At 69.6% G+C, this 19,829-nt stretch overlaps 1 protein-coding gene across 4 annotated transcripts; it reads left to right on the forward strand.

Annotated features, from left to right (window-relative positions):
• The first annotated feature begins 559 nt into the window (after nt 1–559).
• Nucleotides 560–19,387, forward strand: BMP1 (bone morphogenetic protein 1). Of its 4 annotated transcripts, XM_066983459.1 has the most exons (20): nt 567–821; nt 8,118–8,231; nt 8,313–8,435; nt 8,537–8,654; nt 9,416–9,594; nt 9,708–9,813; nt 10,218–10,342; nt 11,708–11,823; nt 12,092–12,194; nt 12,629–12,745; nt 12,835–12,980; nt 13,309–13,504; nt 13,589–13,714; nt 13,815–13,975; nt 14,122–14,302; nt 17,598–17,723; nt 17,809–17,936; nt 18,020–18,233; nt 18,351–18,601; nt 18,883–19,387. In XM_066983459.1, the coding sequence occupies exons 1-20, from the start codon at nt 683–685 to the stop codon at nt 19,015–19,017; spliced, it is 2,904 nt and encodes a 967-aa protein (XP_066839560.1). In that variant the 5' UTR covers nt 567–682; the 3' UTR covers nt 19,018–19,387. The 4 variants fall into 4 exon arrangements, 3 of the variants coding, with proteins under 3 accessions (XP_066839559.1, XP_066839561.1, XP_066839560.1); XM_066983458.1 differs by having other exon boundaries at nt 565–821; nt 8,118–8,435; XM_066983460.1 differs by lacking the exons at nt 17,598–17,723; nt 17,809–17,936; nt 18,020–18,233; nt 18,351–18,601; nt 18,883–19,387 and adding an exon at nt 16,828–17,256 and having other exon boundaries at nt 565–821; nt 8,118–8,435.
• The last annotated feature ends 442 nt before the right edge of the window (nt 19,388–19,829 follow it).

Here is a 19,829-nt window from a genome sequence, read left to right on the forward strand (position 1 = left end):
TGGGGATGGGGGGCACAGGACGGGAGCTGGGGGGCACAGAACTGGGGCTGGGGGGCGCAGGACCGGGGCTGGGGAGCACAGAACCGGGGCGGGGGGGCGCAGAACCGGGGCTGGGGGGCGCAGGACCGGGGCTGGGGAGCACAGAACCGGGGCTGGGGGGCGCAAGACCGGGGCTGGGGGGCGCAGGACCGGGGCTGGGGAGCACAGAACCGGGGCGGGGGGGCGCAGAACCGGGGCTGGGGGGCGCAGGACCGGGGCTGGGGAGCACAGAACCGGGGCTGGGGGGCGCAAGACCGGGCTGGGGGAGCGCAAAACGGCTCCAGGGACCAGGGGCCGGGGGCTGCGGGGGGCAGGAGAGGGGGGCTGCGGGCCGGGTCCCCTCGCAGGCGGCTCAGCCCCGCCGGCCCCCCCCCGCCGCTGGCCCCGCTCCCAGCCCTGCGCCCGGCGGGGCTGCAGGGGCCGAGCTCCGCTCATGAACCCGCCCCCGCCAGATCTCATTTCCCTAAAAAAAAAAAAAAAAAAAAAAAAAAAGCGAAAAAAAAAAGAAAAAAAAAAAGAGGGAGCGAAGAAGGGAAGGAAAGAAGGGAAGAGAGAAGGGATTTTTTTTTTTTTTTTTACAAAAAAAAAAAAAAAAAAGCAAAGCCGCCCGCCTCTCCCCTGCCCGCCCGCTGCCCGCAGAGCCATGGCCGGGCTGCGGAGCTGCGGGCTGCTCCTCTGCCTGCTCCTGGCCCGGGCCATGCACGTCCCCGACTACTCCTACGTGCTGGAGGAGGAGGAGGAGGACGCCGAGCCCCTGGACTACAAGGACCCCTGCAAAGCCGGTAGGGCAGGGGGATGCGCGCCGGGGCGGCCGGAGGGCGCAGACAAAGGGGAGCGCGCGTGGGTGCCGCGGGAGCGTGGGTGGCACGGGGCGAGCGTGGGGTGGCCGCGGGGGAGCGTGGGTGGCCGTGGGTGGCCGTGGGTGGCCGTGGGTGGCCGTCGGTGGCCGTCGGTGGCCGTGGGTGGCTGTCGGTGGCCGTGGGTGGCAGCGGGCGAGCGTGCGCCCCGCGGCTTGGCGTGGGGAAACTCGGAGCCTTGGGGTTGCGCTCCGAGTGGCGAGCGGAGGGGGGAACCCGCTTAGCACCCCGTTTCCTCCGCCCGGCCCCGGCCGTGCCACCAGCTGTCATCGGCCCCCAGCAGCCCCCAGCCCACCCGAGCCCCCAGCTCCCCCCCCCCCGGTGCCAGCGGGGCGCGGGCCGGATCCAGGCGCGGTGCTGGCGCTCGGGAAGCAGCCACGGGGAGTTTTCGGTCCCGGCCGTGCCGCCGCCGTCCCAGGACACCCGGTTCGGCCCCGGAGGTGTTTGTCCCGGGCCGGCCGCTGTCGGTCCCCCCCCCCTCCGTGGGGAGTTCGTTACCTCGGTGCTGGCTCAGGGCATTGCTGAGCTGTTATTCATCGCTTGGAAGCGGCCGGAGGCCCCAGGCTGGGCGCCATGGGGAGACGGTCCCCGGCCGCGAGAGCGAGATAAAGGGGGCGAAAGGACAGGATGGGGGGGGGGGAAACTGAGGCACGGGAGGGGACCCCCCCCAGAGCCGAGAGCAGAGGCGAGGGTTTGCGTCTGGCGGCTCCGGGCTGCAGGATCACGTTTCTCTTTAATGGCATTGTCTGCGCTGGAAGGCGGCTGTTGCTCCAACTCCGTCTCCATGAGGGCTTTTTTTCGGGCCAAAAATCCTTCCCTTCCTGCCCTCCCGGGCTGAAACAGCTCGGCTTGCAAAACCGTCCGGGCAGAGCCGGCTGGAGCCACCGCTCCGCTCCCACCCGGCACCCGGGGGGGGCTTCACCCACCGCCCGACCCGGCCTCCCCGGGGGGGGCTCCCCGCTCCTCGCCCCGCTCCCGCGCACGCCGAGCCCCCCGACCCTTCCCGCTCGCGCTCTCCCCGCCTTCCCCGCCTGCCTTTACGAGCTCCTTATGTGCCTGATTCGATTACGGTGCCTTTGCCCGGGGGGCCCTGGGGGGGGGGATCGGGCACCGCAGGGGCAGGATTTGGGGAGAATTGGGGTGGGCGCCGTGTGCCCCCCTCCCGGCATCCCCGCGGTGTTTTTCCCCCGGGGTTTTGGGCAGCGCCGGAAACAGCTGAGTGCCGAGGCCTTGTCCCGTCAGGGCTGTGGGAAGGGGAAGCACCGGGAGAGGGATTTGGGGTTTTTCTGCACGGCTTACACCAGGGGGATCCTGAGGCCGCTCGTGCCCGCGGCCGCCCCCGGGGCGATGCCGCCCGCTCGGTGCCAGCGGCCGGCCTGTGCCAGCGGCGCGGCCGCTTTGTCCGTTCCTCGGGTGCCAAAACGGGACGGCGAGGAGCCACAGCCTGTGGGGAGGAATTAGCCGTGGCCCTGCTTCCCCAGCCAGCGGGATATCCGGGGTGGGGGGGGTCCAATGCAGGGGTCGCATCCTGCCCGTGGTCCCAGCGGGATGCCCGGGGACGGCACCGGCATCGCTCCCGCCGGAGGAGCTGCTCCGGCTGTGTGTGCTGACCCTACAGGAGCACCAGCCAAACGCATCCAGCCCTGCTGGTCGCACTTGGCTTCTCCCCGGGGACCCCCCCCCAGCACCCACAGAGGAGGGGGGGCAGCTTGGGGGGGACCCGGCTAACCGCAACCTACTGCCCCCACTCATTGGGGTGGGGGCTCAGGGGGACACAGACACGGCACCGCCTGCCCGCAGGGTGACAGCAGAGCCCCGGGACGGGGGCATTGCAGTGCTTTTGGGGGGGGTGCACAGCACCGGGGCGGGGGTCTCGAGCCCCCCCTCGTGCTTCCCAGCCGTGCCTGGAGCGCTCTGGCTCCGTCCGCCTGGGTTTCACCTAGATTACACTTTCCAGGCGTAGTCAGCGGAGGCTACTGGTTGCAGTCACGCTTGTCAGGGTGCCCAAGAATATTTTCCAGCCGTTATATGTCACTTATTCAGGCCGGCTAAAATCCACCCGCGGAGCCGGGGCCGGCGGGAGGCCTGGGCTTTGGGGCCGGGGGCGGCGCGGAGACCTTGTAAATCTCAGCCCGGTGCCGGGCTCGGCTTTTATCCTTGTGCAGTCACCCGTTCGGCGCGGCGGCGGGGGGCCGGGGGTGTGCTGGGGCGGGGGGGGGGGTTAGGGGGCTGCAGCCCCCCCTGGGAAAGCCTCCCGCTGGTGGTTCACGTCGCGGGAGCTTCCCGAGCTGGTCCAGACTGGGGCTGGGGAGCACATGGCTGTAGGGTGGGCGAATCCCCCGTCGGGCACGTGGGGATGGCAGAGGGAGAAGCGCAGGCGGCGGCGAGCTCGGCTTCAGCTTGGGAAGGAGTTAAGGGGAGGCTGGGCTCCGTCCCGGAGGCTCTGACACGCTGGAGGTTTCATGCTTTGCGTCCTCCGCGCCGAGCCCCGGAGGAGGCTTTCTCCTCCGCTCGCTGTCACGGAAGAGGAGCGGGAGGAAAATCCTCCCCTGGAGCGATCCGAGCGTCCCTCCCGCTCCCGACCTGCCCCCGGACCTTTACGAGCCGTGTTTATTAGAGGCCAGGCTCCTCCGAGCTCGGCACGGCCGCTTGCTCCGTGCTGTGCTGGCCCCGGCAGAGCCCAGCCCCTCGGGAAAGGGGGCTGGGGGCTCGGAGAGGGGTGCTGTGCCCGGGCAGGATGCGCCTTGCCCTTGTTTCTCCCCTTCCGACGGGTGCTGAGCTCAGGGATGATTCAGTGGCAGGGCATCCTGCTGGCCCTTCAGCGTCCCCACCACCCGGGGGGCTGTGGGAGGAGAAGGTCCCCCCCGGGTGCTGAGCAGCCCCAGCCCCCCCGTGCCTCAGTTTCCCCCCCGGCCGCAGCGGGGCCGTGCTCTGGCCGGGCTCCCGGCGTGGCTGCGAGGCTGAATTCCTGTATTGTGCCGGCCGCGCTCTAGGAAGGTGCTCTGGGAAAGCAAATATTCCTCGCCCCGCCGGCTGCTTGGCCGGGGGCACCGGGAGAGGGGCTGAGCACCACGGCCAGAGGGGAGTAAAGGGCCAGGATCCGTCCCCCTGGGGTCCCCGCAGGGCCACGGGGTGCCGGCGAGCTGCGGGATGAGGCCTCGACCCCAGCCACCGTGGCGCTGCGCTCCCAGCCGCGCTGCTGGGGATGCCCAGCACCTCTCCGCCTTTACACCCGTGCGCCCCAGCAGGATGAGACCCCCGAGGCGGGGTGGGGGGGGGGTCCCGGCCGCATCCGTGCGCGGCACCCGCTCCTCCTGCTGCGGCCCCGGCGTGTTTTGCTGCTCGCTGCGGGTGCAGCTGGGCTGGCGCGAGGCAGCGAGGGGGAGGCGCGAGGAGCATTCCTCACATATTTAACGGCTCCGCCGAGCCAGTGGGATGCTGCCCCGGTGACTCCGAGGCTTTACGACCCCGGCGGCTTGGCCCAGGCCGGGATGCACCTTTTAAACCTCTCTCCTCCATCCTGCCCCGGAGACGCCTCCGTCTTGTGGCCGGGGCAGCGCGGCTCGCTCCCTGCCTCTTCGCCCGCTCCCAGTTTGGTCCCTGGCTGGCCCCGGAGCGATGCTCGTGGTCCACAAGGGCTTGGAGGCGGTGGGATGGTCGGACTGAGCCTGCTCCTTGCTCCTGAGCACGGGCTGATGCCCATCACACCAGACCCGTGGCTCTCGGTGCTCCGAGGGGAGCCCGGCCTCGTCGGACCCGCGTTGGGGCGAGGGCTCTTCCGAACCCGGCGCCGCGCACCGAGCCCGGTTTGCCCCAGACTGACCTGAAACCTGATCCCGTCCTGTTTATCTGCGCGCCCTCCCCTGCCAAGGTTTCTCCCGCCGATCTGTTTGCTTTTGCGCGCTCGCCAGGACATCGCGTTCACGCCCCGGGCTCGCGGGGCTCGTCCGCAGGTTGGGTTGTGCCTGCGAAAACCTCGGGGCTCGTCCCGAAACCTCGGCGATGCCAGCCCTTCGTCGGAGGGCCCCGTTCCCGGGGGGACCCCTTCCTTCTCCTCGCTTTGAATAGGAAGGATGCTGAGCGCCCGCATCCCTGGCGAGCCGTGGGGAGGGGACGAGGGGGCCCTCGGGGACGGCCACGGAGCCGTGCGCACGGCGAGGATCGTGCCTGCAGCATTGGGATGGGGTGCTGGGGGGGCTGGCCCGGGTCCGAACGTCAAACTTTGTTTGTCTTGATCGTCCCTGGGCTTACGTCACCGTTGCAAGAACCCGAAAACAAAAACACAGCGTGTAAAAAAAAAGTCAAACAAGAGGGGCTGAGTTATCTCCGGCAGGATCCGGCCCCGCCGGGGTGTGCGGGAGGCTGAAATAGGCAGATTTGGGGCATTTTTGGGGTGCTGGCTGTGGCACGGGGGGGAACGCCACCTTCTCGGCTTCCCCAGCAATACCATGGGGGGTGTGGGGTGAGTGTGGGGTGGCTGATGGGGACGCCGAGGCTCAGGGCTGGGGTAGGGATGCTGGGGACACGGTGGCACCTTGCAGGTGGCTTTGGGGTGCCGGGGAGCTCGGCGGGAGCCTCGCTGGCAGGTCCCAAAGGGTTGGGGAGCAGGAGGGACGTGCAGGGCCGGCCCCTTCCCTGCTCCCACCCCCTTCCTCTGCAGCTGCTGGGGACAAGGATGGGGACATCACGCCCCGAGCGTCCCCACGGCCGGTGCATGGCCTTGGAGCCACCGCCTCTCCGGGTCTCCGTGCTCCCACTGCACCGGTGCCATGCTGGCACCGTGTCCGCCCCGCTGGCACCGCAATTGCTCAGACCTTGCCCCGAATTTTGCAACCTGGGGCGGCCCCTGCGGCACGGCCACGGCCTCCCGGGCTGGGGACAGCACTGGGGACACCGGGCTGTCCCCAAACCCTCGGGGAGCCGAGCGGCACCGCGCCACGGCGGGGCGAGGGTGCGAGGGCGCGGGGTGCGGGCGCAGGGGGTGCCCCGGCGGCGTGCTGCAGCTCCGATTTCCCCCGCTCCTACGTGAGCTCCGCCGAGCTTTGGCAGCTCCTCGCCGCCCGCGGCGCTGGGCTGGGGCCGGGCTGACTCAGGGACCTCTCCTGCCCCGTCAGCCCCGGCACGGCGCCTTCGCCCCCGCATTTTTTTGGGGGAGCAGCCGCGGAGAGGAGCAAGTCGCAGCAGCGGCCCCTCGGAGGGGTTAACTGGGAATTCTGGCACGGGGAGCCCCCGCGGCGGAGGGGCCGCTGGGGACAGGGGCGCCTTCGGGACGGCCCCTGGGGAGCTCTGGGCTCGGCCCGGCGGGGAGGAAGCGCCCAAACCCCAAACCAACGTGGACGTTTCTAAAAGCAACGCTTTGGGCTGGCCCTAACGTGGCCTTAAAGGGATCGCGGCCGGGCCACCTCCGCTCCTCCAGCCCGGGGCGGGGACGGCCCTGAGTGGGAAGCCGCTTTTCCCAGCCGGGAGGGGAATTTTGGGGGATTTTTCCGGTGGCCGTGGCACGGCCCCAAGCTCTGGCTGGGTCCAGCAAGAAGCCGGGCTGCCTCGCACCGGCTCGGAGAGCAGCCCCACGTCCCCGCGCTCGCCTGCCCGGCTCTCTCACGTATCCCAAATCCCTCACATATGGTTTCTATATCACTTGGCTCTGCCGGCGCTTGCTCCGCCGTAAGCGAGCTTAATTTCCCTTGTCTTTCCATGCGCCTCTTGGCACGGGCTGCTCGTCCCTCGCGCGCCCCGGGGCCTCCCCGCTCCTCCCGCTCGGACACAGCGCCCCCCCGGCCCCGGATCCGCACCGGGGCTCTCCGGGAGATCGGTGTCTGGCAAAGCACTGGGGGGTTTGCCGTGCCACGGCCCTGCTCTGCCCCTGGGCAAGGGTTTCCTTCTGTTGGGATGTGCCTACCGGCTGACCGGGACTGGGAACAGACCCAAAATGTGGCCCTTTCACCCCAAAGCGCTCCGTGCCGTCTCCAGCGAGGGGTTTGGGCCCAGGGTTGGGCAGGGTCGGGGTGTCTGGGCTCATCCTCTCGCCTCCCCGTGCCGGTGGCCGTTGCTTCAGACCTCTCCGGGCTCTCCTAATTGTCCCGCCTCGCTTTTGCAATTAGTGGCTCTTTTGGGATCCACTTGTTAATTGCTCGGAGCGTGAACTTGGCACCGCTCCCCACCGGCCCTTGAGCCGCTCCAGCACCCGATCCCACCCCCTTTGCTCCCATTCCCCTGCCCGCGACCCCTTCCCCGGGGGGGCTGCCGAGGGCAGGGGGTGCCCGGAGCCGCCCGTGTGCCCCCCGGTGCGGCACAGACCCGGCGAGAAGCCCGTCTCCACCCGCATCCAGAGCCTCCGTGCCGGCGCTGGCAGGGTGTGCGGCATGACCTCAGCCAGCCCTCGCGCCCGGGCCGTGGCGTTTCCGCAAAAGCCGGGTCCCCGGGGGCGCGGCGCCGGCCAAGTGCCGATGCCGGGGGCCGCATCCTGCCGCGTTGACTCACGGCGAGGCCGCGGCGCGCGGGAGGGCCTGGTGGGAGCGGGGATGGAGGAAGAGGAGGAGGAGGAGGAAGGGCTGCGTCCTCCAGGCGGTGCTCCCCGAAGCGCCGGCGCGCACAGAGCTCTGCGCCCGCAGATGCCGGGGAGGCGCTGGAAGGACGCGTGGCCCCGGCAGATGGACGGACAGACGGACGCCTCTCGGGCAGCTCCGCTCCTGCCGGCGCTGGGTGCAGCGGGGGCTCGCCCCGTGCCAGAGCACGGCCGGGCCAGATGGTTGCACCGGGCCGTGGCAGATGCCTCGGAGGTCGTCCCGGCGTCCCGGGGCTGTCGCAGCTCGCCGGGGCTCCCGAAGGCAGCCTGGGGTTGGAGCCGTTCTGCAAGGCAGAAAAAAATAATAATAGAAACCCTAAAAAGTCAGGGCCTGGGCTTTATGGGAACCAGATGTCGGCGTGGGGCTGGCTCCAGCTGCTGGGAGCGCCGGCACCGTGGGGAGCAGGGGAGCCCGGCCGGCACCACGCTTGCTTTGCAGTTAAAGGAGAAGGGAGAGCCGGGAGGGAGGAGGAGGAAGGGCCGGCCTTCCTCACCGGGGGCACACGGGGAGAGGCTGAGCGCAGGGGAACCCAACCAGGGTGGCGTCTGGGGCCAAGGCAATCCGGGCTCCCCAAGCAGCGGGGACACAGCCTCGGTGAAGAGGGGGCTCCCCCCTCGTGCCCCCTAACCCCGTGTCCCCCCCCCGCCCCGTGCAGCCGCCTTCCTGGGAGACATCGCCCTGGACGAGGAGGACCTGCGGCTCTTCCAGGTGGAGCGGGTGGTGGACCTGGCGCACCGCACCATCACCCGCCTGCCCACCAACTCCTCAGGTACCCCCGCAGCCCCTCGCGGCCCCGTTCCCCGGGGGGGGCCGCCCGTGCTCACCCCCCCACCCCCCCCCATCCCCGCAGGCAGCCCCCAGGCGCGGAGACGGGGCCGGCAGCGGGCACGGAGCCGCCGCGCCGCCACCTCCCGCCCCGAGCGAGTGTGGCCGGACGGGGTCATCCCCTACGTGATCAGCGGCAACTTCAGCGGTGAGTGCTGGTGCTGGGGTGCCGGGGGGGGTCCCGGCGTGCCTCAGTTTCCCCCCCGCTGATGGCCAACCCCCCCAACATCCCCGCCGGCCCTCCCGCAGGCAGCCAGCGAGCCATCTTCCGGCAGGCCATGCGGCACTGGGAGAAGCACACCTGCGTCACCTTCCTGGAGCGCAACGACGAGGACAGCTACATCGTCTTCACCTACCGGCCCTGCGGGTGAGCGGCGGGGGTCCCGGCACCCAATCCTGCACCCACTCGGGGTCCTCAACCCAAGCCCATCCCCGCGAGCGCCGGCGCCGCGGGGTCCCTTGGGTGGGAACGAGGCGGCACCGGGGCGAGCACCCCGTGCGCGTGGTCCTGCAGTGCGAAAGGGGACTCGTGCAGCGCTAATTAAGGTGCCCGGCTAATGAGCTTTGTCACCCAGCTGCCCACGCAGCCCTTTGCCTGGGTGGCCGTGGCCCCCTGGAGGCTCCCGGGATGGGGCTGAGGTCCGTGGCGCTGCCCCAGCCAAAGGAAACAGGGGTTTGGAAGAGAGCGGCGTCTTCACGCGGCACGGCACGGCCGCAGCCAAGCAGATGGTGCCGAGGAGGAGGCTTCCCCGTGCGGCAGGCTGCGGATTTCGGCCGGGGGTGATGGTTTTCCGCCCCCCCCCCCCCCCCCAGGGCACAACCCCTGAGCCTGGCGTGGTAGATGGGGTTGGATGTGCCGAGATGCTGGGCTGGAGCCCACCGGGAGGCAGCCAGGGTGCCGTGCCGTGCCGTGCCGTGCCGGTCTCCCGGCAGAGCTGAGGTTTTGAGGCAGCTCTGGAGCTCTGACGTGGGCAGGAGGAGGCTGAAGCTCCCGCGGAGGCTGCGGGGATGCTTTCCAGATGCTCCGTGCCCAGCAGGACCAGGGGAAGCTGAGGCACCCACGTCCTTACCCGGGGAGGCACCGGGCTGCGTGGGGCTCACCCAGGGCCCCCCTGTTTTCCCCCCCAGGTGCTGCTCCTACGTGGGCCGCAGAGGCGGGGGGCCGCAGGCCATCTCCATTGGCAAAAACTGCGACAAATTCGGCATCGTGGTGCACGAGCTGGGCCACGTCATTGGCTTCTGGCACGAGCACACGCGCCCCGACCGGGACGACCACGTCTCCATCGTCCGGGAGAACATCCAGCCAGGTAGGGAGCGGCCTTCCTCCTCCTCCTCCTCCTCCCCCTCTTCCTCCCCAGGGGGGCACGGACAAAGCTGGGGTATGCCCCTCACCGCGGCCCCGTCCCGCCTGCCCCCACAGGGCAGGAGTACAACTTCTTGAAGATGGAGCCGGAGGAGGTGGAGTCGCTGGGCGAGACGTACGATTTCGACAGCATCATGCACTACGCCAGGAACACCTTCTCCAGGTGCGTGGGGCCCGGGGTTCTTCGCCCCTACGCAGGGCACGGTGGCACCGGGACCCTGTCCCGAGCGATTTGGGGATCCCTCCGACCTGTGCCAGCACCTCGCTGCCCCCCTGCACCTCCTCATTTCTCCCCTGCTGCCTGCAGCCCCGCGGTGCCGTCTGGCTAGCACCAGCACGCTCCGTCCCATCTGTTAGGCAGCTCCAGCTCCCTCGGGACAGGGACGGTGCCTTCCCCACAGGGCCACATCCTGCGCCCTGCGGTGCACGGCCCCGCTGACTCACCCCCCCCACACCTCGGCAGGCTTTAATTACCCCAGGCTGTTTTTAGCATCCCTGCCCCAGGGCGCCCGGAGCGGCCCCGGTGCTTTCCAGCCGCTGCTCAGCCTCTCCCTGCTCTCTCCCCAGGGGCATTTTCCTCGACACCATCCTGCCCAAGTATGACGTGAACGGGGTCCGGCCCGCCATCGGCCAGCGCACACGGCTGAGCAAAGGAGACATCGCCCAGGCCCGCAAGCTGTACCGCTGCCCCGGTGAGCGCCCCAGGGGGCCGGGGTGGGCTTCAGCGGGGTGGGAGCGCGTGGGTGAGCGTGCACGGGGCTGTGTCAGCTTGGGGGTGGCTCTGCTTTCACCCCAAGCCTCGATGAAGCAAGGCTCGCTGGCAGAAAAACGCTGTCTGGGGTCGTCTTTCCCCATCTACAAGGAGCGTGCAAAAATTGTTCGCTGTCCGCGGTGGTTTTGTGGGGTATCTGTAAGCAGGGGGAAAACGCGGGATGCAACGAGCCCCAGGGCTCTGCACGTGTGGGCACACCTCTTTCTGCCCACTCCTCTGGGAGCATCCCCCAGGAAAGGAGCATCCCAAAAGAGAAGAGCATCCCAAAAGAGCAGAGCATTCCCCGAAATCCAAGCATCCCCCGAGATCAGAGCATCCCCCAAGAGCATCCCCCAAAATCAGAGCATCCCCCAAGAGCAAAGTATCCCCTGAAATCAGAACATCCCCCGAGGAACAGAGCATCCCCGGAGGAACAGAGCATCCCCAAAATCAGAGCATCCCCCAAAACCAGAGCATCCCTGCTCCCCGCACCTCTCGCTGCAGGCTCCCCGCGGGTCCCCCAGCTCCGGGGGCTGCAACATCTGCGAGGAGTTTGGCGCCCTGCTTAATTCCAGCGACTAATTAGCAGCCTGGAAGAGGGACGCCTTTGTGAGAGGCCCCGGCAGCCAGCCCTGCTGCGGGAGCTCCTGCTCGGGGGCTGCAGGAAGAAACGGGGCTGCGAGCGCCTCGCTCCAGCCGAGCAGGAAAAGTGATTAGTTTTTTTTTTGGGGGAAAAAAAAAAAAAAAAAGCTAAAAAAGCACCTCTGCAGCCCTGCTTTCCCTTCCCTTTGTTTCCACTGCAAAGCGAGGAGGGGAAAAAAGGCAGCGAGCCCGGGTTTCGAGGCTCTTTTTCTGTACGTTTCACCTTTAATCTCACACCCCCGGTGCCCCCCCCCGAGCCCCGATGTGATGGGGGGGGGTCTGGCTTGGCCCCGCGACAGCGCGAGGCGGCCGCGGCACCATGTGGCTTCCAGATGGCAGCGCTGGGCCGGGTCCAGCCGCGCAAACCTGCTCCGAGCCCGGGCTGCGAGCCGGGCCCCCGCGGCGTGGCAGGGCGTGGGGGGGGCCCCCGAGATGGTTCCCGGGGGGCCGTGGTTTGTGCCGGGGTGCCGGGAGCGTCGCCAGCCACCGCCGGGACCTCCTGCGCCCTTCGGGGCCGCGGCGACGTGGCGGTTTTGCGGGGTGGGAATTGGGGGTGGGGGGGCGGAAAGGATGGAGGGGTTGGTCCCGTGGGTGCCCGTCACGGCGCTGGGGGGGCTCCCCTGGCCCGAGCTGGGGTCTGATCCCCACCTCCCCCTTCTCGCAGCCTGCGGGGAGACGCTCCAGGACAGCCAGGGCAACTTCTCCTCGCCCCAGTTCCCCAACGGATACTCGGCCCACATGCACTGCGTCTGGAGGATCTCCGTCACCCCCGGAGAGAAGGTACCGGCACGGCCCCGAGGGCACCCCCAGCCCCACCCCCAGCCTCCCTACCCCATCTTCTCTCCCCCCCCAGCTCCCAAATTTGGGGTCCCCCCACCTCGGTGTGCCCCGCACCAGCATCCCCAGAAGGATGCTCGCGGGGAGGTCCCGGTGCCACCAGCACCGCCGGCACCCGGAGCTGCCGTCCGGCAGCAAGGAGACCCCCGCGGGGCACGGGGTGGGGGGCTCACGCCACGCTTTCCTCCCCCCCCCCCCCCCCCAACCTTAGATCATCCTGAACTTCACCACCCTGGACCTCTACCGAAGCCGGCTGTGCTGGTACGACTACGTGGAGGTGAGAGACGGGTTCTGGAGAAAGGCCACGCTGCGAGGTAACCGGGGCGAGGGGCTCCCCCTGCCCGTACCCCCTGCCCGGCCGCCACGTGCCACTGCCCCCGGGGGGGGGGTTGGGGGGGGAAAGCTGGCCCCGGGGGAGGTTATTGCGGCAAATCGGGGCGTTTGGGCTCCCGGCTCGTTAGCATACGCTAATTAAACCAGCGTGGATGATCTGGCTGGCCGGCACACCCCGTCACGCGAGGCAGCGTCCTGCCAGTAGCTGGACGTTCCCAAGCCCCAATGTCGGCATCCCGCTCCCCCGGGAAACAACCCATTTCCGTGAAACGCCCCAAAAAGCATCGGAGAGGGTGGGGAAGAAGCAGTTCTTTTGGGGGGGGGGACCGTTCCCCCCCCGAAGCGGCCCTGGGCCCCCCGGGTGTGCCGGCGGAGGGCGCGCGGCCGCGGCAGCCCAGCACGCCTTCGTCCCCAGGCAGGTTCTGCGGGAACAAGCTGCCCGAGCCCATCGTCTCCACCGACAGCCGCCTCTGGGTCGAGTTCCGCAGCAGCAGCAACTGGGTGGGCAAAGGCTTTTTCGCCGTCTACGAAGGTACGGGAGGGGGTTTCGGGGTCCCCCCGGGGCTGCCGCGGGGCGCGGGAGCTCATGGCGGGGGGGGGGGGCCGCGCCTGCCCTTGCAGCCATCTGCGGGGGGGACGTGAAGAAGGACAACGGGCACATCCAGTCCCCCAACTACCCCGACGACTACCGGCCCAGCAAGGTGTGCGTCTGGAAGATCACCGTCTCCGAGGGCTTCCACGTGGGCCTCACCTTCCAGTCCTTCGAGGTGGGTGCGCGAAGCCCCTGGGAAGGGGAAATTCCCCCCCCCCAGGAGCGCCTCAATGCAGTGCATGGGGCAGCCTCTGAGCTGCCGCGGGGGTGTTCCTGCCCCCGCTGGGTACCCAAAGCCCTGTGTGGCCCCTCTGGGTACCCAAATCCTCGCCTGGCCTTGCCGTGCCTCGGTTTCCCCAAGTGGGGGAGACTTTGCTGGCAGCGCGCGGGTTCGGGGACAGGGTGGGAGGAACTTACAGGACATCGGGGGGGAGGCAGGGCTTGGGGACGCGGTGGTCGGGGGCAGCGTCCCCAAAAACTAATGCCCCCGTGCCCCCCCCCAGATCGAGCGGCACGACAGCTGCGCCTACGACTACCTGGAGATCCGGGACGGCAGCAGCGAGGCCAGCAGCCTCATCGGCCGCTACTGCGGCTACGACAAGCCGGACGACATCAAGAGCACCTCCAACAAGCTCTGGATGAAGTTCGTCTCCGACGGCTCCATCAACAAAGCCGGCTTCGCCGTCAATTTCTTCAAAGGTAGGCGGCGAGCCGAAGGTGGGGGGGGGGACCGGGGGGGTTCGTCAGCCTTGCCCACCCGCTCAGCCCCCGCCCCGTGCCCAGAGGTGGACGAGTGCTCGCGGCCGAACAACGGCGGGTGCGAGCAGCGCTGCGTCAACACCCTGGGCAGCTACAAGTGCGCCTGCGACCCCGGCTACGAGCTGGCCTCCGACAAGCGCCGCTGTGAGGGTGAGTGCCCCCTCCCAGTGCCCCCCCCCCCCCCCCCAGCGCCTCCCAGTGCCTCCCAGTACCCGTGCCGGGGATGTGACCCGCGCCTCCCGCCCTGCAGCCGCCTGCGGAGGGTTCCTCACCAAGCTCAACGGCTCCATCACCAGCCCCGGGTGGCCCAAGGAGTACCCCCCCAACAAGAACTGCATCTGGCAGCTGGTGGCCCCCACCCAGTACCGCATCTCCCTGCAGTTCGACTTCTTCGAGACCGAGGGCAATGACGTGAGCGAGCCTTGGGGGGGTCACCCTCCGCCCGCTGCTGCGCCCCCCGCCCCCCCGTGCCCCAGCCTGGTGGCCGAGGAGGGTGGGTGGGTGGCACGGCCATGCCGCCAGCCCCGTGCCCCCCCCCCGCTTCCCCCCCTCCGTAGGTCTGCAAATACGACTTCGTGGAGGTGCGCAGCGGGCTGACGGCCGACTCCAAGCTGCACGGCAAGTTCTGCGGCGCCGAGAAGCCGGACGTCATCACCTCCCAGTACAACAACATGAGGATCGAGTTCAAGTCCGACAACACCGTCTCCAAGAAGGGCTTCAAAGCCCATTTCTTCTCAGGTAGAGCCCCCTGCGCTCCCCGGCCCAGCCGCGTCCCCCCCTTGCGCCCCCCCCCCCGCATCGCCGCTAACGCCCGCCCGCGGGGTGCAGTCCCCGCTCCATCCAGCCCGGGGAGGTGCTGAGGCTGTGCCCCGTGGGGGTGCAATTCCCTGGGGGAGTCCCCGCGGCCTCCAGCTGGCTCACACGGAGCTCACAGCCAGGCTCACGACATGTTTTGCTGCCCCTCGAGCTTCCCCCCCTTTCTCGGGTACCCTCGAGGTCCCCAAAAACCGGAGGCTGCTGGGCTCCAGCTGCAGCAGCAGAGGCCGGGGACAAGCTCAGCCTTTTTTTTTGGGGAGCACCAGCACCCCGGGCCGGGCACTGCACCCCGGGGGCTACGTTGCTGCACGTCCCCCGCTACGCTGCACGGCCGCGGGCTTGCTCCGCTTCTGCCGCCCCTGCGCCGCCAGCACCCGGCCGCGCTCCTCTCCCCGGCGCTGGGTGCTCAGCTCCTCTCCCCAGGGTGCTCAGCAGAGCCTTTGCGGCCGGCGTCCCGCTGCCACGGCGTCTCAGGTGTCCTCCTGAAAACCATTACCTGCTTATTCCTGTCTGTTCTGTGTTCCTCTCTCCTCTCCCGGGGGCCAACCCCGCCTGGAAATAGTGGTCCCCAGTGCCAGGTCTTGGGGAGGGAGGGACGGGGACACGGAGCAAACGGCGTCACCAAAGCCTCACCCCCCCCCGGGCTGGGGGCTTCCGCGGGACCCTCGGGCAAGAGAGGGTCCCCCCGCGGCACGGCACCCTGGATGTCGCCACCGAGGGCACCGCCTGGACTGAGCCGTGCGCTCGAGACAGGAGCCTTGCACCTCCTGCCGCTTTTTGGCCCCCGCCGAGGCCGTTTGGAGGGGCAGCGCGGACGCTCGGCCGCAGGAGCTCGGGGCGTCACGGCGGTGGCTGCTCTCCGAGGCAGCCCGGAGAGACCGGCGGGCCGGGGGGCCGGTGTCTTTGCTTTATTTTGTAATTAAAACCAAGGCGAGCGAGGTAGCGCAGCCTTCGGGAGCCGCCGCCCTCCAGCAAAGAGAGACCTCGGGAAAGCCCAGCAGCCGAGCGGCACCGCGGGGCAGCCGGGTGAGTCCCCCCCTCTCTGCGCTTCGGGCTCCTTCCCTCTCCCGGGGGGGGTCCCCCCCCGCCTTCCCCGACCTCCTGCCGGGACTCGTGGCGCTTCCCCGGGGCTTGTCCCGTCCCACGGAGGCTGCTCCTGTCCCCTGCCACAGCCGTGCCACCGAACCCTCCTTCTCCACCCCAGGTCTCGGGCTTTCCCGGCGGCAGGACCGTGCTGCAGGCCCCCCCCCCGGGGTCGCTCGCGGCTCCTGGGCTCAGCATCCCTGCTGCGGCTCCTTTTTAGCCGCAGGGGGGGTGGGGGGGGGTCCCTGCCCTCCTTCCCCGCTGCTCCGGCCACCCCGAGCCCCTCGGGGCCACCCACGGGCAGCGCTCGGCTGGTGCATTACAGAAGCGTTCGCAGGGGGGGGGGGTCCGCCGCCGCGCTGCCGGCACCAGGTAGGTCCCTGGCCCCGCCGCGCGCCGAGGCGGGGGGCTTTCGGTGCACGGGGTGGCGGTGGCGGGGCAGGTGGAGGAGCCGCTGGAATAAAGGACCGCCGAGGACTCCGAGCCGGGGGGGCTTCTTCCCTCTGCCGACTCTCTCGCTCTTGTCTCGCCCGCCCAGGCTCCCTCCGTCCTTCCTGCAGGGCAGTGCCGCGCGCGCTCCCCCCTTTTGCTGGAGCTGCTCTCGTCCCGCCCGGCCCACCAGAAGCCCCTTCCCACCCCCAAAAAACGGGTCTATTCCGCCTCGCTTCCTCACCCAGACCCGGGAGACGGCAGGTTCCGGCCTCGTCTCGAGAGGCGTCACCGCAGGGCTCGGGGCGCGTGCACGGCTCCCGACGGGTGGGGGGCCAGCCTGGGGCAGGACCCCCCCTCTGCCTCCACCACCGGCTCCGGGAGGGATGCGTCCCCCCCGGCATCGCCGTCACCCCTGGGGAGCTGGGCGAGCTCGGCACGGGGCTCGGGTGGCCGGCACCGGCTTTGCCCCACGGGCGAGGAGGGGGCTACGGCACCCGACCCCCCCCCCCCCCCGGCCAGACCCCAAATCCGGCTGCCGTGGTGCTGGGCAAGCTGTGGGACGGTGAACGAGCCCTCGGGCGGGTGGTGGCCACTCGGAGGTAAGTACGGCCAGCCCGGGGAGCCGCCTTGCCGCAGGTGAAAACCCAAACCCTCCCCGGCTTCCCACGCACCCCCCGAGCCCCCGAGCAGCGAGGAAGCCGACCAAAGCCCATCCTCATCCTCTTCCTCCTCCTCCTCCTCCTCCTCCTTCTCCCCGCAGCCCCTGGGTGCACGAGGGGCTCGCGGGTCCCCCCGCCGGTGTCCCCCCGCGCCCCCCCACCCCGCCTGCCTGCTTGCCCGGCTGGCCGCTCCGCATGCCCCGCCGTGCCCGCCGTGCCCCCCCAGCGCCCGCGCTCCCCCCGTCGCATCCCCCTCCCCGTGTCTCGTTGCAGAGAAGAAGCAGCAGCTGCAGCCCCCGAAATCCCGCCTGCCCGGCCTGAAGTTTCGCCTCCAGAAGCGGCCGCGGGGCCCCTCCTGAGCCGCGCCGTCCTCGCCACCTTTCTCAGGAACGCCGCGGCCCCCGGGCACCGTGCGGGAGCACGGCGGGGGCCGAGCCGAGCCCCCCGCCCGCGGGCCGGCCCCGGCAGCCCCTTGTGCTTGACAGAACTGGTTGTTGGCCTTATTTTTATTATTTTTTTGGGTTTTAAGCCCCCCCCCGCCCCCCCGACGTACCTCCCCGCCGCCCCGTTCCCGTTGTTTTTCGCCTCCTCCGGTTTGTCGCCGACCAGCTGACCTTGTTTTTTCCCCCGTTTTTATCGTGTCTGTGACATTTCCTGTCGATGAGTAAAGAGGGACTCCCGCGTCCTGGTCTTTCTTGTGCATCTTTGGTTGTCACTGTGTGTTTTTCTGCCTCCCCGTCTGTACCGTAAGCAGGTAATGGTGGTGCCCGTGCGTGAGCCCGGGAGAGGAGGACCCCCCCCCTCTCTTACACCCGCTGGAAGGGACGCGGCCGATCTGCTTGCTGCTGCCTTGCTTGGCTGCCCGCAGCCCCCCCCCACCCGGCCGGGCTTGCTGGAGGGCAGCGACATTTCGGGGCTCACCGGTGCTTCGGGCACGGCCACGCGGCACGGGGACCCACCCCCCCCCCCCCCCCGCCTTTGCCGGGCTGCCCCCCCGCGTCGGCCGCCCCGCTCAGCCCGGTGCCTCTCTGCTCTCCCCGCAGACAAGGACGAGTGCTCCAAGAACAACGGCGGCTGCCAGCATGAGTGCCTCAACTCCTTCGGCAGCTACGAGTGCCAGTGCCGCAGCGGCTTCGTGCTGCACGACAACAAGCACGACTGCAAGGAAGGTGGGTTTGTGCCCCCCCCCTTCTCCGTGCGCCCCCCATCCCCCGGGCACGGCACCGGGGCCCTGAGCCCCCGCTCTCCCCGCAGCCGGCTGCGACCACAAGGTGACGTCCACCTCGGGGACCATCACCAGCCCCAACTGGCCCGATAAGTACCCCAGCAAGAAGGAGTGCACGTGGGCCATCAGCACCACGGCCGGCCACCGGGTCAAGCTGGTAGGGGCCACGGGAAGCGGCCGGCACCGCGCGGCACCGGGGCCGTGCCGCGCGCCGCCCCGCTGAGCCGCCCCGTGCCGCAGACCTTCACCGAGCTGGACATCGAGGCGCAGCAGGAGTGCACCTACGACCACCTGGAGATCTACAACGGCAAGGACGCCAAAGCGCCGGTGCTGGGCCGGTTCTGCGGGGCCAAGGAGCCCGAGCCCATCGTCTCCTCGGGCAACAAGATGTTCCTCAAGTTCGTCTCCGACAACTCGGTCCAGAAGAAGGGCTTCGAGGCCACGCACTCCACCGGTACCGGCCGCGGGGTTGGGGAAGCGTTCCCGGTTTTGGGGAGCTTTGGTGTGTGTGGGGGGTGCCGTGCGGGGCCGGGGGCCCTCCTAACCCCCCCGCTGTTGGCTTCTCCCCAAGTGTGCGGGGGCCAGATGCGTGCCGAGGTGAAGACCAAGGACTTGTATTCGCACGCGCAGTTCGGGGACAACAACTACCCGGGCGGCTCGGACTGCGAGTGGGTGATCATGGCCGAGGAGGGCTACGGCGTGGAGCTCATCTTCCAGACCTTTGAGATCGAGGAGGAGGCCGACTGCGGCTACGACTACATGGAGCTCTTCGACGGCTACGACGGGACGGCCCCGCGCCTCGGCCGCTTCTGCGGGTCCGGGGTGAGCTCGGGGAGCTGGGCGGGGGAAACGTGAGCGATGGGTGGTGCTGAGCCAAGGCAGAGCGGTGCAAAGCGGTCCCTGGCCAGCTCGGCTCTGCACCAGCGTGCTCCGTTGGGGGGCTTTGGGGTTTTAAACAAGTTTCAACCCCCCCCCTCGCCCCGTGCATGGCGCAGCACTGTCGGGGAGGGGTCATTGCAATGCTTTTGCACCTCCCGGTCACGAATCCCAGCGCATCCCCGGGATGCTCGTGGTGCTGAGCGCTCCTCTCCCCCTCCCGGCAGCCCCCGGAGGAGGTCTACTCGGCCGGAGACTCGGTGATGATCCGCTTCCACTCGGACGACACCATCAACAAGAAGGGTTTCCACCTTCGCTACACCAGCACCAAGTTCCAGGACACGCTGCACACGAGGAAATGAGAGCCGGCGGCCCCGGCCCCGCGCGGGCAGGGCAGGAGGAGGAGGAGGAGGAGGAGGAGGAGGGCAGGGAGGAAGGAAGGGGCAGCGCCGCCACGCACAGACTGCACGGAGGAGCACACAGGCAACCTCAGCACTCAGACACGCGCGCACGGGGCGCCGGGGCTCGGGCGCCCGCGGGCACAAGGGCAAGGGGGGGGTCCCCTGTGCCAGTGGCCGTCCCCCGGCGCCGGGCGGCCGAGCGGGAGCCGTTCCCCTCCCTCGCCCCGGCCGCAGCTCTCTGAATGTACAAACCAGTAACCGGGAAGAGCCCGACACGCAGAAGGTGCTGTCTCTCTCTTGTAACGATGAAATAAATACTCTTGTACGTGGACGGGGACAGCCCCAGCCTCTTTGCTCGGGGTGGCTCTGGCCGCAGCCTCGCCCCAACGACAGCGGCGCTCGCGGCGGGGCATCCCCGGTCCTCCCAGTTCTCCCAGCTGGACTTTTCTGGGGTGCTGGCTGCTGGAAGAAGCCAACCCGAGCGCCGTGGCCGGACCCTGCGCTGCGTGGCCATCTGCGGGGGCCATCTGCCGGATCCGGCCGCGGCGGGTGCCGGCGGTGCTGGCAGCTCCAGCGCCCAGCCTGGGCGCACCCGGCAGCGCGCCCACGGCCCGGTGAAGCCCCGGCTCCTTCTGCGGGGAGGACGGGGCCACGAGGAGCCCCCCCCCGTACCCGTACCAGATGGCTGGCGGGGGCGGCGCGGCCCCCGCGCCCGCCTCGCGCTCCCTCGTGCCTCGGCGCTGCGGCTCGGGGAAGGCAAGCGGAAAGCGCGC

This window comes from Anser cygnoides, chromosome 26, assembly GCF_040182565.1.
Source record: "Anser cygnoides isolate HZ-2024a breed goose chromosome 26, Taihu_goose_T2T_genome, whole genome shotgun sequence".
NCBI lineage: Eukaryota > Metazoa > Chordata > Aves > Anseriformes > Anatidae > Anser > Anser cygnoides.